Here is an 18,038-nt window from a genome sequence, read left to right as displayed (position 1 = left end):
TTCCTGTACTATGGACCGCACATTCTAGTATTTTGTTTTATCGTAATATTTGAAATTACTCATCTGATTCTTCCCAACCTCATGTTCGGTAAACAGAGTTTTAGAGAGCTAAAGCTTTGTGTTATTTTCCTTTGCTTTGATATTGTTTTTTTTTTTTGTAATTTGAAGTTATTTCAAAATATTCTCATGATAAGTACAAATTTTACTGGACAAGTGAACTTCAACTCATTTACTTGTTTCACAATTTAGTTATAGTCGTTTTATAGTCAGTTTCCACAATTGTGATAAATCCAGCCTTTCTATCTGATAAATGTGCTTCTGGTCACTGAGTTGTAAATCATTTGTAGAAACTCTTTGTTTTGAACTGTCAAAAGATGACAGCTTCAAACGTTTCAGGAATTATTATACATCAGTCAGTGGCGGATCCAGGGGGGGGGGGGGGGTTCCGGCGGTGCGCACCCCCCCCCCTTTATTTTTGCCGATCAATGCATTTGTATCGGGACATATGTTTTGCACCCCCCTTTGCCCTGGGTGCCCTGGGTTAGCACCCCCCTTTCGAAAATTCCTGCATCCGCCCCTGTCAGTGACAATTACAGAATTTTGGAAACACTCACATTCTTTTAATGAGATTAAAAATTCTTTTTTAATCACTAAATTACTAACTGAAATACCAAATACAACAAGTAATATATGGGATATATGTACAAGGAATTTTAAAGATGTTTATGTACACGCTTGTTGCAATTGTCCAAGTATTAATGCACAGCGAGAAGTCTGGTGGGACATTTTAAGTGACAATTTTCCAGTGCAGCTTTACTGTGAATTAAACATGTATGACGACGAAATCCTGTTTCAAATGTTACTCGGTCGAAAACCACTGACAATTTTTTCAAGCATAGATGAATCGGTTCAATTTCTCAAGCTGTGTCATGCACATGTTATTCAGTGTGTAGCAGAATATAGCCGATCTCTTAGACAGTGTTATTAGATGTGTCAATACACGATGTGTCAATACATGATGTGTCACTGCAGTTATACTTTAATTGCTTTTATAGATTATTTATATATCATCTTTTGTGTATTTACCTTATACTTTGCTCTTATACTAATAATTTGTGTGTAATTATGTTGTAACGTTTGCTTATATTCATTAATTGTATGTTCATTGAATCTCATTTATGAGGAATTAAAGATATGAATGAATGAATATCCTACAATTTCATTGGGCGAGAACACTTATATTCTAAATCACTCAACAATATTAGGCAATTCCTTCTGTCTGCCTTGTTACACGTGTCAATCGAATCAACAAATCAATCAATCAATCAATCAATCAATCAATCAATCAATCAATCAATCAATCAATCAATCAATCAATCAATCAATCAAACAATCAATCTATACATCAATCAATCAAACAATCAATCAATCAATGTATAAAAAAGATAAAGATAAACAGATAAATGAATAAATAGATATCAGTAATAATAAGATGTATTCCAAAACTAACTTGTGTTAAGATTGCAAAATGACCGGTTACTCATTTATTTGGCTAAATTTCCCTGATCACCTATTTTTATGTTGCCACTGATAAACAAGAAATTAACACGTTAGTGTGATTTGACAACAAGCCATCAGAAAAAATGAGCATACCGGTATTCATAGACTTACCCATCAATGAGCAGGTAAAACGCCAGATCTATTACACACGAATAACAGTCAAGAATTTGGAATTATGATTTTCTTAAGTTAATCCCAGTCTTTCTCTTAATCTCATACATGGTCACATTCTTACACCAGCCGGGTAAAACCACAACATGCGTTACTTTTATCTTCTTCTTTCGTTACAAAAAACCATCAATGTACTGATGTTTATTCTCCGGCACATGCCTGGTTAATGTTTCCAAAATAAATTGATATGGAGAATTTTTTTATATCAAAACTTAGAGGGGTCCTGATCTCCAAATCCCGGGCTTTGAAACATGAAATTCTGAGGTCCCGAATTTAGATAAATTTAAATCCAGAAATACGAGAAAAGAATTTCCAGATCACAAAAGGATAAATCCTGAAATCCTGAGCTTAAAAACAGCCTATGCCAGGGTCCCGATAAAGCTCCTATCCCCCCTCATAGATAATCAAAATATTTCTTGTTTAGTGTTGTTTTTGGTTATATTTTTGTATTTTCCATTTTATATACATGTATAAATAAGTAAAGTTAGTAATGATCTTAATTAAAAGTCAGGTTTTCATATATATCCTACTGTAGTCTATGATCGATGATCTTTTTGGTTCTTTCGGAATTTGTTATTGTACTCGTCACAGGGGCGGATCCAGCCATTTTAAAAAGGGGGGGGTTCCTAACCCAGTACAAAAGGGGGGTGGGGGTTCCAATTACATGTCCCCATTCAAATGCATTGATCGTCCAAAAAAAAGGGGGGGTTCCAACCCCCGGAACCCCCCCTCTGGATCTGTGCCTGCATCACATGGAAAAACTCAGCATTGACGTCACTACGTACGCTAATACCAGCGTTCAAAATAGGAGCAGAATACCTATTTCTACTCTTCTCAATAAATTTTTTTTTTCTAAAGATATGATTTCAGTGTTATTCTTAAGTACAGGGCATTCCCTTGAAATTGAAGTAGTAGGTTAATTTAAAATTATAGGGAGCTGTCACATGCGTTACAGCAGGGGGTGTAGGGGGTTGCTCAAACCCACTGGTAGCGCAAAAAATCCTGCATTCTGGCAATCTCCTGGCACATAATTCATGTAATTTCATCTTTCAAATATTCATTTTTATTTTTGGCAAGTGCAAGGCCAAAAGAAAATATATATCTGTTGAAGGTTACATCATCAAAATAAATAGGGTAGGTCGGTCGGTATTTCCATTGTCTTGTCCATTTGATTTTTTGTGCCATGATTTTGAGTTGTGCAGTCCGTCTTTCCGTGGTCCGAGTTGTCCATGGGCCGAGTTCACCCGTATTTTTAATGATTGGATTATTTCCCTTGGTTATTGGTTGGAAAAAAATTGCAGCAAAGTTTTTATTTCATTACACGAGTTGCGAGTTTCCTTCAAACAGCTGTCATATTCACGATTGTGAACATTGGGATGTATCAGGCAATTGATTAAATTTATTTGCAATCCTAACTTGGTGTAACGGTGGGGGTGGGTGACGACACCTCCCGGGCATGTAGTGGCCAGTACTTCGCCCCTATTCGACCATCGGGATACCTGATATCAGATTATTGCTGAACAACAGACAATAAATCAAATGAAACTATATTTTATTCACAAATATACAATAATTGCATGAATTTAAACAAAGTCGGATAAACAACAGTCAGAAAACTTTCTTAAATGGAGTTCAAAAATAGATTAGTATTTTAAATGTAAAATAAAGTGTTCGCAGAGTTAGTCTTAAAAGTAAGTAAATTAGCTTCGCGTTATGTTATTTAAGGTAGTAAAACTTGCACCAAAATAGGGTGACTAACTCTGGCGAACTGCACCTAAGTGGTGGCTTACTCTTAACTCGAGTGAACTGATACATTCCGGCGAGTACTTGGAGGCCTGTGCAAGGCCGACTCCGACTGAATATCAAATGATATTCTCAACTTGTCATTAAACAGGCTAACTTTATCAAAGAAGGTACTGAAGAAAAGTTGAATAAATGAATATATGCTTCAAATATTACAGAAACATCAAAAGTTAAATAATAAAACACAGTCCCAGATCCATGCACAAGAAAGTGAAAATTTCATATCTTCTCGCAATTATAAAATGGTTAAGTAGTGCTATAAATCTGTCATTTCATACTGATAAGGCGACAGATAATATTACTTAACTAACGGATGTTTTCTACACAAAATTGTAAAACTTTTAAATTTTTAGGAAAATGCACAGGCACATTTAGGGTAGACCCTTCCCCCTTTTTTCTAAATTTGAAAAAAAAGTAGAATTTGGAAATATTCTTTGATGTTTCCTGCCTTTCAAGATTTATTTGAAAACTAATTATTTTTATATATGGTTTTTAAATTATTTTAATCTTGCAATTTATTGAAAAAATTAAATTTTGTAAAATATCAAAATCACATATATATAATGAAAAAAAAACTTTTCTTTTTATGGTATTGTGTATTTCATTAGTATCCCTTCTTGCAACAATTGTCACCTATAGATTGAGAGAGAAACCATGTGGTGTCTGTGAACTAACATAATATAATTGATGTGACAGTTTAATTTGAAAATATGGTGTTTTCTAAGTAGTGTAGGAGATAAGTTCACTTTTTATTCAACATCATTTTGATGCAAATTCTTGGGCTCAGTTCATAGACTGAACAGTAAAATTAACAATCCTTACTTTTACATTATATGTATCTTCATTGATATTTAAATCAAATTAAACTTAAAATAAACATTTAGATACTAAATAATTGATCTGTCCATATTAAGGGGAATTAACTTAGGCATATCAAGGCACATCTATTACACTTGGCTTTTGACACAAGTTCTATTAATTTTTCACTCTATGTAAAATGGCTTAGGGTTGGAGCTCAAATTAGGGTCGAGCGGGGATAACCGTTAATAGACATATATTTTTTTTGGCCTAATGGTCAGTTCTTTATGTTCTTTACCTTATGCTCAAAATTCATTTTCTTTTGTTAACAGGAGTTTTATTTATATAATGATCTGATTTATTAGAAATCTTGGTAGATTTATTTTGCATAACCTCGTACATTTGTAAACAAATGACCCCCTTGTTATCCTTGAAAAGAAATGATTAATTCCAACTTTAAATAGACGACCAATCAGTGACCGGAATTCACATGAACTGTATTTAGCCCAAGGTAAACGCTGTTTATCGTAACCGTGACTTTGCGACAAAACGTCTCTCAACTGCCTGAAAAGTTTTTAAAAAGATTTTTTTTTTTCATTTTGAATTTAGATTGTTGTCAGTGAAGTAGCCGGCACTTAAAGCCACCGTAAACAGCGGATTGCCGCCGTCTACTGGCTACTTTGGAAAGCCCTGAAAATATTGTACAAATATGCAAATTTTCTAATGGCCATTTCAAACCTGACTTCCAAATGCCAAAAAACATTTCAGAACTTAAGATAATCCCACTTCCGGCCTCCATTGCTAAGTGTACATTCCATTAAGCGTTATCATTCTTAGTGGCAGACAAAACAGGCCAAGCAAATCATATTTTTAAGAATTACAAAATGACAAGCACCTTAAAGTATGTACTTCTTACAAGATTATCCTGCAAAAAAAACCCCATCTAAAATGAAAGAAAAACTTTGGGAAAAAAGATGATGTTTATGCCAGATTTTTGTTCAGGAATATAGAGTAGGTCAACAAAAAACTATTTACATATATTTTTCATAAACAAATTTTTTTGGTTCAATTTAAAGTGTTAATATTCTGACCATAGGAACATTTGAAAATATTCATATCAAATTCCATTGATGTCGAAATTCATGGCTAATAATGAGGTTTCCTAATGCATGTAATGAATAATTCCCTAATTTATTGCAACTTATTTCCAAGCAATATCACACACAAAAATAATATAATTGCCTTAGTCTGCAAAAAATCACCTGATTGACAATTGAGCAATTTTATTGGGTAGAACGATTCAATGCGTCACATGATTTTGACACCATGGGACTTTGAATGTAAACAAACAGGGTCAGCAGCTTTAGTATGGAACAACATCGTTCATTCAGTGACTGAGAAACTATTATGAGTAGCCAAGCTTGACAATGCACAGTAATAAAAAAACAAATCTAAGTCTACAGTCAAAAAAAAGAAAAAATGTCCTTGGGTGAACAACTAACCGCCATTGCAGGATAAGTTTCACAAGAGCACTTTAATAAACTTATACATTTATACATTTCCAGCAAATATTATAAAATCAAGTGATAAAAAAAAAATTAAAAAAAATATAAGTAAATAAAAAAAGTTCGCCACATCTCTTGAGTAGCAACTCTTGAATACTTTTTTTATTTAACAAATAATACCTGTATGACTTTATTTCAATAGCTTATTTTACAATGTTATCATGGTTATGTAAAATAATGTATGTTGTATCAATTATATATGTTATGTGTATATGCCCCCCTGGGGACCTAATTTGGAAAATAAAATTTATCTTATCTATCTCATCTTATACTGAAGTTATATGGTTTGCTACTGACCACCTACAGATCCATAGTCTGTTACTGTTAGTAAAATCTATACTAGGGGTTGAGGCCGAATTATACAGATCCTTAGATGGCTAGTAAAATCTATAGGGATGAGTCTGAATACTGATCCGTAGAGGGTTAGTAAAATTCATAGGGGTTGACCCATATAGGCAGAATTTATAGATTTTACTTGCCCTCTATGGACACGATGGATTCAACGAATTATTGCACACAGGACTTTCCCTGCTATGAAAGATGTGTATAAAAGTGCATAGTGAAATACATACCAATTCTACTGACCCTGTATTGATCCATAGGGTCACCACGTGACAGCCCTAAACCAATCATACTGTCACAATTAATCAGAGGTGAGGTGAGATAAATCGGTGACAAATAAAGTACTATCATATTATGGGCATGACTCTCATATGAAGTCTTTGTTGCATTTTGTCAAAATAATATGTATCATTCTGAGTATAGAATTAGCAATTTGGAAAAATGAATTTGTTGCTTTCTTTAACGGTGTTGGGAAGGAGATCTAAGTAATAACAAGAAAACAGTGCTTGGGGAGATAAAAGTGTTCTGTTAAACAAGGTCAGTTTCAAAAGTGTATACATGTAACTCTACAATGTCATATACTAAATATTTAGGCAAAATCTTTTGAAATATCAATACTTCACAAGAAAAAAAAATGGGTGGAAGGAAAACAATTAATCATAACAAAAGCAATATGGTGGCTTTTATTATTATGTATTCTTTTTAACTCTTAGCTTTAAACTTTTTTTCACAGTACATCTTGATTTATTTATCTTTTATTTTCAGGTTCTTGAGCTGCGAGGCTACCTCAAAGAAGTGGGAGCCGATATTTCTGCTGAGGCTCTTGAGGGGAACAGCTTAGGAGATTTACGTCAGATCATAGAAGCCAGCAAATATCTGTGGGAAAATCTAAATAATGATGCAGGTAATAATCATTCATATAAAATGCACACACAGCACTACTAGTTCCCTTTTTGGTTTAAAAAAAGCCCATGACTGACTGCTGCTTTCAGCAATATGGCACAGAAGTGTAATTCATTTCAGGTAATGGTAGCCTTTTCTCAATTTCTTGACTCATATCTGAAACTTGGATATGTATGATGTCTTGTTTCTAAGCTGTCTGACATTACCACATATGTGATTAAATTTTCAGTATACAAGGTAAGATGAATTTTTACGTAGATTAGCACATCCTGAAAATCCATTCTTGATGTGGCTCCTCAAGGTAAAAAATCCCTTTTTTCACCCAATAAGTTCTTTGAAAATTTAGTTCTTTGCATATATTTTTAAAATAACTCCATAGTTTTTACAAATTTATTCCATGGTCCTCATATTTTTGACGTTTTTTATAGACACTGACTGAATGATGGAAGTGCATAAATGAAACCCCATCTTGATGTTAAGATATTGGATATTTTAGAATTGACATAACTAAAAATCTGTCAGCTTTATTAAAGACTCAAGTTATGGATTTTTATTATTTCATATATATTTTGAATGCTTTTTAGCTAGCATGACCTAAAAGGCAACAAGAGCATTTGTCATTACTAAGCATTCATCATCCATCTTATCCCTTGTAAATTTCTTCAGATATCTTCTCATTTGAAACTTCTAAACCAATTTAAACCAAAAGCAAGGTAGAATGATTCTGAGGGCATGTCGTATGTTTTTGTTGTTTTTTCAGTAAGTCAAAAATGCCATGACTAAAAATTTAACATATGGGTAAAGTGCATTAATATATCATGAAAACCATAAAAGCTAGAGGAAATACTCAGAATGTCAAGAGCTCCCAACTTCCCTTTTTCACCAAACAATCTTGCTCATCAAAAAAACTTGCTGTATTGTATAAGTTTATTTTTGGGTGAAACACAAGGTACATGTAAACAGCTTATGTGATCCTCTTGTTCAAAGATCTTCTTCTCTGAAACTACTGAACAGATTTTAATAAAATTTGACAAGATTGAACTTTGACTTTAGGATGTTTAGATCTGTTGATTTTATATCTGTCCATCAACCAACACCTCTACCAAGGTCCAAGGCTGAAAATAGAAAATAGGGGTAAAATGCAAGTTTTGTCTGTTAATATCTTGAAAACCACTATAGATGTAGATGGATAAAATCTGACTGGAACAGACTAATTTAACCATTTTTTTGGAAAGATTCATCATTGGAACTTTTTGCAACCTTTTTGCTTTTGCTTATCATCTTGAAAACTATAATAAATAAATAGACACTTTAAAAAAAACCACAAATGATCAGCAGGACAATTCTACAAATAAATCAACATTGCAGAAATCATAAGGTAGACTGCTTATTGGAGTTCTTGCTCTTACATGACAATTTAACCAATTTTTGGGTGATTGACCTCACAGAACTATGTGTCTACCCTTTTTGTTTTGTATCTAGTAAAAAAAAACTAGATAGAAACTGTGAACAGAAAAAAATTATCAGCTATACAAGATCAACATAAAAGAGATTTGTCCTAAATTCTACTCTAGTCCGCAATATTGGAGAGTGCCCATTGTTTAAGATGCACATAGACCTAGTTGAGTGACACATGCTCTTTAGAGCCTTTAGTTGACATTATTTTAATGTATGCATGTCAATTGATAATTTTTATAATGCATGAAACATTTGTAAAACAAACAATGATCAATGAAACCTTTGTTTGACATGACTTGATAACATGCTTTGTCAGTTTTCAGTCTTAGTGTTCCTAAACGATATCTCAGTGAATATATATATCTCAGTGAGTATATCGATCTCTGATTGACCTTTTCTTAAATTGATATCTCAGTGAATATATCGATCTCTGATTGACCTTTTCTTAAATTGTGATTCTGTAACCTTTATCCAAGTTTTTGGTGACAAGTCTCACTTGCAACTGCTCCATTTTAATGCCATTACCCTATGTACAAAATCTGTTAATTAACCAGTTTTATCTTTAAAATCCAGAGTACTTTAATTCAAACAGTTTAGCTTTTTGTTCTGGACTCCCATCTGATGTGTAATTCCCAATATATAAATGTCCTGGTGTAGATAGAGCTAGAGAATATAGTCCTTGTATCCCTATAAGATTTACCCTATAGTAAGATATGATTTGTCCGTTACTGTCTAAGATATGTAGTGCATGGTTCTTACTGTCGGCCACAATTACATTATCTAAGGGTGTTGTGAGTATATCAGAAGGTTTAAATGGTCTGTCTTCAGTGTTAATATCAGGATGACCTGTGTATATTTGTATCACTTGTCCTGATTGTCCGAGTATTATAACTCTACCTCTTCGTGATTCATCTAACTTATCAACCACACAAATATTACCCTGACTTGTAGTGGTAATACAGTAAGGATATGTAAACAAGGGTTTGTTGTTCTTGTTATATTCAAATTCAGTCAGAGTATTTCCACTTATTAAATCCATTACTATGACTACACGCTTTCCTCTAGCAGGGAATATTTTCCCAGCGGGTATAGCTCCAATGATGACTCTATTATCTGTAGTAATATGTATTCTGCATGTTGTTAGTGGTGCAATGTCATACATAGTGTGAGTGATTTGTCCAGTTCCAGCATTCATCCACTTCAGTAGCGATCCTCCATCCGACACAAGGATAGTATTAGTAGAAGTAATTGCCATGTCCCAAACAATCATACTAAACCGTGATATAACCTCAATTTTGTTTTGTTCAATTTTGATATGTTGAACTGTTTTTCTGTTGTCTGCTATCCAAACTGATCCATCCTGGCAGGAAACCAGACAATAAATACGACTAAGATCTGTAACAAATTTTGTTTCAACTTTAATTTTGATATTAGCTTTATCACGATTCAGTTTTCATTACTTGAGGTTCACTTGAAACAGTTAGCTTGCTTAGTTTGCTCTCTGTTTCGAATTCCTGTCTGATCATTTCTGCCTTATACTCCTCTTCTTCCATTACTTCATGACCCCGGTGAACTTTAGTCAGACACTTCAGACAAATAAATTGTTCACAAGTTTGACAAAACAAACAACAGACCTGTCCATCATGTTCTTGACATTTAATGTCACTGAGTTTGAAATGTTCCGTGGATTGTTGACACAACCCTAAATCTTTTATATTTATTATTCTGTGATTACTGGCACTTTTAATTTTTAGATGGACTTTTTCTTTACATCTATTACACATCAATAATGAACAATCCAAACATTTCCATTCAATCTTCGTTTCTACTTCACAAAACTGACATCCAATAGGTATCTGGGCCTTTAAGGTAGACTGTTTGAATGTCATTATTGAAAAGCAAAATGTCTGAACTCGTAATACCATCTTTTGTCTTTTTTTTTTTTATAGTTTACCTGTAATACTAAAAATAGATTTAAATTTCCTTATCGTCTTCTTATTTATATAGTCATTTAATCCTGAAATATTGAATGAATAAAGTTTAAATAAAATTTATCGAAAGATAAGTTACCAAAAGTTGCATATTTTAGTATTGTCTATATGATTCAACTGTGGTCCATCATAAAATAATGTATTGTTTTATTGATAGTTTATCTGTAACATTGAAACTGCTTCAAATTATAAAATAGCATTTAACTGAAACTTGTAATAAAAAATAGTACATGTATTGTTTGACTTCTTTAAGTCAGAGAATGTATTTGCAAATTTCACATGTATGTTTTCTCATGAAGTTTTAAAATTACAATATACAGTAGAAATAAGAAAATAGAGTGTAAAAACAACACACTTTTCATATTGAAATTTGATGCTCTTGTGTATCCCAAATTTCTAATTTATTTCATTAAAAGTTCAATTCTATGGAGATACTGGCCTTTTCCATGATTTCGACGAATAAATTCTAGAGTATAAACTGCATGCCTGAGAACCAACTTAAATTTTAAACTTTGTATGACTCTTTTATTAACAGTACACACGTGGCAATGTTTTATTTCCTCAAAAAGCAAAGTTTTAAATAAATTTACACAACTGCGAAAAACATCAGTTTTGCCAAACAAACAAAAAAGCAATACGATTTTGTGGATAATCTGCTTTATCTCTGTGGTAACTAATAAGCTGTTTGTTTCTTTTATTCCACAAATTAAATGACTAAAAGCAGTATTATCTCCCTTTTATACGTGCTGTTTTTTACTCAGAAGTCTCCCTTTATTTTATAGATTTAGAGATGACTTGAAGAAACTATTTTATTTCCTTATATTTGCTATAAGGTCCTCAATTGTTATCTCTATGGAGATGACTATGAACAGTATTATCTCCTTTTATTTTACAGATTTGGAGATGACTATGAACAGTATAATCTCCCTTGTATTAGTGCTGCCACCTGATCAGATACAAGAACCAGTACTCCAGTTTTGTGAAGCAGTTGCTAAATCAAGCAGTGGAGACAAAAGAGCTAGTTTGAGAATTAAATTGTAAGTTAACTCTGTAACTAAATTTAGGGGGCGTTGTTTTAATTTGTATGCATAGTTGTTTGGAGCTCAATCCTTGTGTTGTTTCTGGATCTACGGTCAAGTTTTTTGTCTCTTTGACACATTCCCTATTTCCATTCTCAACTTTATTATATAGATTCACAAGATGCCATTGAGAGGATTTTTTTATTTTGTGTGTTTTGTCATCATCACTTAGATTCATCAGAACTCCATGACTATTGTAGGGTCATTGCTCACTACTAGACTGAAGAACGGGATGGAGTACAACATGTTTACGTTGCATGAATATCAAATGGCTATAATCAATTTCGTTGCAAATATAAAAAAGACGGGTGTGTTATGATTGCCAATGAGACAACTCTCCACAAGAGACCAAATGACACAGAAATCAACAACTATACGGCTTCAACAAACCTATTTCTATGATACAAATTTTTTTTTGTATGAATCTTGTATCCTCTGATTTTACAATATTCTACCTTTCTGACAGATTATCAAACTTGTTTTCTGGTTTGGATGAGAAGAGTTCCTCCAGAGCTGATGTATACCTATGTTTAGTCAAATTAGCCCACCAAACAGATCTATTGTATTTAGTCAATACAAATCTAACCAATGTAAGTAGTCATTATTTAGTTGCAGTTATAACTCAGACTTCACTTGTGTTACTATGTTACATGTAGTTACAGAAGGTCTGGACAATGGCAAATAAGAGATGACCTGTAATTGAGTTCCTGAATTTTAAATTCTTTAATATGAATAGCTTGACTATCACATATGTATAGATATAATTAATAAACAGTAAAACATGTCTGTAACCGTCCTTTAAAGGCTGAAGAATTTTCCTTCTGTTAAGACAGGGGTTCTCTTTATATTATGGTGTTATTAAATGGGTGTTTTCATATTAATTCTGTATTACGGGTATGTCCAAGTACAGTCATATTGAGATGATATAAACTAGACAAGCTTAACTGTAATAGGAGAACTTTGCTTAATGAGAGTTATGAAGATTTTTTAAGCTTACTGGCTTATTCTTTAATTTGTAGGTAAAGAAATGGGCCAAACAGTGGGATGTATCACCAACAAAGTACCAGAATATACTGAGAAGTTTACATGATGCTTTATTAGATACTAAAACAAGGTAAAAACTTTACTGAGGCTATATATGAAAAACTTGATTTAGTGTTGGTATTGTAAGAGAAGATTGTCCTGAACATGCATGAAATATTTCTACTGTACTTTAAGCAACCAACAATCAATCAATGTAAGAGAAGACTCGATTTATCAAACTAATATTTTCTATTTAATAATTTTTTTCAGTGAAGCAGCAACAAAAGTAATGATAGATCTTCTTGGTACATACACAGAAGACAATGCTTCACAGGCTAAAAATGATGCTCACAGGTATGTAGGTTTTGTCATTTATAAAGCTAACAAATTTAGGAATTGTCCTGTAAATCTTTTCTTTTTCATGTAGACTTAAATGTATTGAAGAACATTATAATTATGGTGTTACTTGTTTAATCATTGCCTTGAACTTTTCGGTATAAATATCAATTCCATCCTTGAAGCAAAACTAAATACTTTGTTTGTTTTTCCAAATTAAACTTCTCTAGTTTGATTTAGAAATTGCAGTCGAATGTGTCATTGTGTAAGTTAAAAAGGAGGCCTAATGAAATTGCCATGAAGTAGAACCATAGAGGTTAGAGGTGCAGGCCAGCATGATTAGTTACCAGCAGGTTCAGATCTACACACTGCAGTGACTCATTTCTCAAAAAAAGTCATAACTTTTCCAGTATAAGTTATTAACTTTTATCCAAAGATTTTTTGGTGAAGAGACCCAGACTTTAATACAGATTTCGAACGGTCTCTTTTATACACTCATTAACACTGACAGCAACACATTCATCATCTTATTAAAGAATATTAGATGTAGAACTAATGAAACAATAATATTGTACATTTATAGATGTATAGTAACCCATTTAGCAGACCCAAACACATTTCTGATGGATCATCTGTTGTTACTGAAGCCTGTCAAGTTCCTGGAAGGAGAACTCATACATGATGTAAGTATGTATTGGAATAGAAGGGTGACATATATACATGTATAAGGAAACATTGAATGCTATTGTATATGCTTTTAGTCCTCTTTTAACAAATGCAATGTATCTTTTTTATGTCAAAGTTGTTGATTTATACATATAATAAATGAAGGAACAGGACTTGGCAACAAGCTGTGAAAAGTTTACAAAACCATCTCATTTTGAAACTTTGTATTTTGTTCAACACTGTCAGAAATTTTCCATTCTGACTTTCACAGTATACCCACTAAATTCACAGTATACCCACTAAATTCACAGTATACCCACTAAATTCACAGTATACCCACTAAATTCACAGTATACCCACTAAATTCACAATACTAGTATTCAGCCAATGACAAACAAGTCAAATAACGAAAATACTGAACTCCGAGGAAAATTCAAAACAAAACGTCCCTAATCAAATGGCAAAATCAAAAGTTCAAACACATTAAACGTAAACAACTGTCATATTCCTGACTTGGTACAGGCATTTTCTATGTAGAAAATGGTGGATTAAACATGGTTTTATAGCTAGCTAAACATCTCTTGTATTTCAGATCCATAGTAATATAACGCCTGATGTATGCTTTATTTTTCTTTGACAATAAATACTATGAAATCATATATTTATCATATTGTCAGTAATTTACTGTGAAACAAGGTTTTTAAAGCTTGATTAATTTGTCAACTGTTCTTAAACCTTTTGTCTCTTTTTTCAGTTATTATCCATATTTGTATCAGGGACAATAACACAGTACCAACAGTTCTATAAAACAAATACAGACTTTGTCAAGTCATTAGGTAAACATAACTGATATAGTACCAACAGTTCAATAAAATAATTCATTGCATTGTCAAATCTTAAATACTGCTGATATTTCAAGTACATGTACTGGGTATGTAAAAGGATAAAGTTCTTTAATTGAAAATAAAACTATAGTACACTTGTAAACAGGAATGTTTATAGATTATCGTTGGTTATTTCAACGAGATTGATTTTCCTGCTTGAGTCATTACGGCGAAAGTGAGAAAAGCAATTGAGTTGAGGTGACCAATGATAATCTGTTTATCGCTATTTTACCTATGAAGACGTTAAATTCCTTGACAACGGCACATGTTCCCTTAGTTTCTGGCGATAATTTTCATACCACTCATATCATTCAGCAAGATCAAAGAAAAATTTGTAAAATAGTGATAAAAGAATTGATCTTACTAATAGTTTCCAAGTTTTTGTCTGCTCTGTGATTTTTATGCAATATCAATTTCAGATATTACATTGTGTCGAATGTCAGGTCCTATGGTCAGTTGTTGGAGCAAGTAGCAACACCCATAAACAGTTCATGTTTTTTGTAAATTTTAATATGAACATCAATTATGACTTTTGCATTACAACTGAAGTAACATAACTTTATTTGGTGTACATTGATAATTTGACAGAATTTAAAAAAAAAATCAACACACATGTCTTGTAGTTCAGCTGTGGTACAGTAGACATAACAACACTATAGCTATCTCATTACTATGATTAGAGTTTGTCAACACGACAGTATTTGCAAATTATATTCTCGAGATGTGTTTACAGGAGTGGACATACACCAAGTTATCTGAACTTGCTTATGATTTTTTTGTCTCATTATTTATAGGTTTATCACATGACCAGAACTTACGTAAGATGAGAATGTTGACGTTTATGCAGATGTCAGAAAATAAAAAGGAGTTAGATTATAGTGTCATCCAAAAAGAGTTAGATCTTCAGGAGTCAGAAATTGAAGAGTTTATCATTGACAGTAAGTTCTCAATAACATTTCATAAGATTGTATTTATGCAACAGAAAATACAGACTAGACATAAACAACAAGGACACAACTTACTGTCTTGAAAGACTATACATGTCTCTTACATCAGAATTCAGATCTTCAGAAAAAAAATGTATTACTCCAGAGTTTAAATGGTCTTACAGTTTTCCATTTGTCATTTACAGAAGAATGGCCTAGGAAGTATATACAAGATCATCTAAGTCTGTTTTCAAAATTCAAAATTACATATATAATTATACCCCCGCTTTAAAAAAGGGGGGGTATACTGTTTTACCTCTGTCTGTCCGTCCATCAGTCCGTCCGTCCGTCAGTCAGTCCGTCCCATGAAACTTTCGTCACATTTTTCTCAGGAACTACAATACATGGATTTCTGAAATTTGGTTTCAGGGTTTAACTAAGTCAGCTTTACCGTGTGATGCCTTTTCAGATTGATCACTTGACAACTTCCTGTTTACCGAACACTTGTATGATTTTACGCATGATATCCAAGTTGAAAATTTTCGTCACATTTTTCTCAGGAACTACAATACAAGGATTTCTGAAATTTGGTTTCAGGGTTTATCTCAGTCAGCTATACCTTGTGATGCCTTTTCAGATTGATCACTTGACAACTTCCTGTTTACCGAACACTTGTATGATTTTACACATGATAGCCAAGTTGAAAATTTTCGTCACATTTTTCTCAGGAACTACAATACAAGGATTTCTGAAATTTGGTTTTAGGATTTATATAAGTCAGCTATACCGTGTGATGCGTTTTCAGATTCATCACTCGACAACTTCCTGTTTACCGAACACTTGCACTTTTTTACACTATTAATATTATCCACTTGCGGCGGGGGTATCATCAGTGAGCAGTAGCTCGCAGTTTCACTTGTTACTAGGAGCAATGTTTAAACACAAGAGAAATATGCATGGAAAATTATATTTTTAACCAGATTTTTGTGGCAAAAATGTCGGTTATTGATTTGGGGATGTACGGCGGGCAGCCAGGCAGTTGATTGTACGGGCAGCAGCCAAATGTTGTCAGTGCATTTACACTGGAACCGTTCAACCAAAGCTTTTAAAATTTTTATTTGTTATTGACAAACAAAATGGAGGTCAAGTTCAATATTGACTATTTTAACTTTTACAGTTCTGGAGTTATGGTTCTTGTAAGATTGAAAAATGGTGTTTTCAGTCCTGTCTCTGCATTAACTCATGAACCATTCAACCAAAGCTTCTAAAATTTTAATATGTTGCTTTTGACAACAAAACAGAGGTCAATTTTAATAATGACAATTTTGACTTTAACGGTACTGGAGTTATGGTTCTTGAAAGATTGAAAAATGGCCTTTCCAGTCCTGTCCGTGCATTTACTCATGAACTGTTCACCCAAAGCTTTTAAAATTTTAATATGTTGTTACTGATGAAAAAATGGAGGTCAAGTTCAATAATGACGATTTTGACTTTTACCGTTCAGGAGTTTTGGTTCTTGAAAGATTGAAAAATGGTGTTTCCAGTTGTGTTGTTGCATTTACTCATGAACCATTCAACCAAGCCTTTCAAATTTTAATATGTTGTAACTGATGACAAAATGGAGATCAAGTTTGATATTGATTATTTTCACTTTAACCGTGCATCAGTTATGGTTCTTGTGATATTGAAAAATGCCAAGACACAAATAAATATTAATAAATCTGTTTTGCTGTCGCTCTGACAGCCTCATGTTATAGAACTACAATATAAATAAATTTTAATTTTTCAACTGGTGTAACTTAATATACTAATAGTCATTTGCAATCGTATACATGGGAGTTGACAACAGAAGGATATTCATTATTATTCGTTGGATACCAATTTTTGTGGATTTTGTGGGTACAAGTAAACCACAAAATCAAATGTTCAAAGAATGACAAATCTTCAATAGGCTTGTATGCAGACCTGGGCAAAACCATGAAATTAGATGCCCACCAACATACGAGTTTTCCCTCATCCACGAAAATAAATGAATCTACAGTATTCAGGTTTTGATTACTGTAAACTAAACTATAATTTTTCTTTAAAAAATTGTGTATCTCACTTTCAAGAAATATTTTTTTAAATGTCTGACATTTTATTTATCTTTGTAGTTTTAAGAACCAAGTCCGTGAGAGTGAAGATTGACCAGATGCAGAAGAAAGTTGTCATCCATTCCTCTATCCATCGACAGTTTGGCCGACAACATTGGCAGATGATACAACAAAGTCTGTTACACTGGAGAGACAACCTGGATACAGTTCAAACCAGCTTGAAGCAGCTGGACATGCTACGTACTCAACAAGTTGGGGCACAATAAGGAGAACTGTTTAAGAAATACCATCTGATGTGCTTATTGTTTAAAAAAAGAAAAAAATGACACTGTTGTCAAATATTGAAAGAATAAATAAATACAGGCAATGGATTTTATTTTACTGTTATATTTGAGCTACTGTTGATTCATTTATTTTCATGGATAAAATCTTGACAATAC

General features: G+C 32.8%; 1 protein-coding gene across 1 annotated transcript; it reads left to right on the top strand.

Moving 5' to 3' along the window:
- Positions 1–1,573: 1,573 nt before the first annotated feature.
- Positions 1,574–17,969, top strand: LOC139529892 (eukaryotic translation initiation factor 3 subunit M-like). Its single transcript, XM_071325846.1, has 10 exons — positions 1,574–1,685; positions 7,005–7,143; positions 11,487–11,628; positions 12,137–12,260; positions 12,690–12,784; positions 12,964–13,047; positions 13,613–13,712; positions 14,450–14,531; positions 15,374–15,517; positions 17,659–17,969. The coding sequence occupies exons 1-10, from the start codon at positions 1,644–1,646 to the stop codon at positions 17,862–17,864; spliced, it is 1,158 nt and encodes a 385-aa protein (XP_071181947.1). The 5' UTR covers positions 1,574–1,643; the 3' UTR covers positions 17,865–17,969.
- Positions 17,970–18,038: the final 69 nt, after the last annotated feature.

The sequence above is a fragment of the Mytilus edulis genome, chromosome 7, assembly GCF_963676685.1.
Source record: "Mytilus edulis chromosome 7, xbMytEdul2.2, whole genome shotgun sequence".
NCBI classification, from domain to species: Eukaryota; Metazoa; Mollusca; class Bivalvia; order Mytilida; family Mytilidae; genus Mytilus; species Mytilus edulis.
This window is presented reverse-complemented; position numbering and strand designations above follow the sequence as displayed.

What these genes read in the sequence shown, in the direction of transcription:
- LOC139529892 (XM_071325846.1), top strand. Translation starts at nt 1,644, where the DNA reads ATGAGCATACCGGTATTCATAGACTTACCCATCAATGAGCAG. An exon ending in TCAATACAAATCTAACCAAT is followed by an intron (nt 12,261 to 12,689) that starts GTAAGTAGTCAT and finishes TTTAATTTGTAG; the next exon opens with GTAAAGAAATGGGCCAAACA. An exon ending in AAGGAGAACTCATACATGAT is followed by an intron (nt 13,713 to 14,449) that starts GTAAGTATGTAT and finishes CTCTTTTTTCAG; the next exon opens with TTATTATCCATATTTGTATC.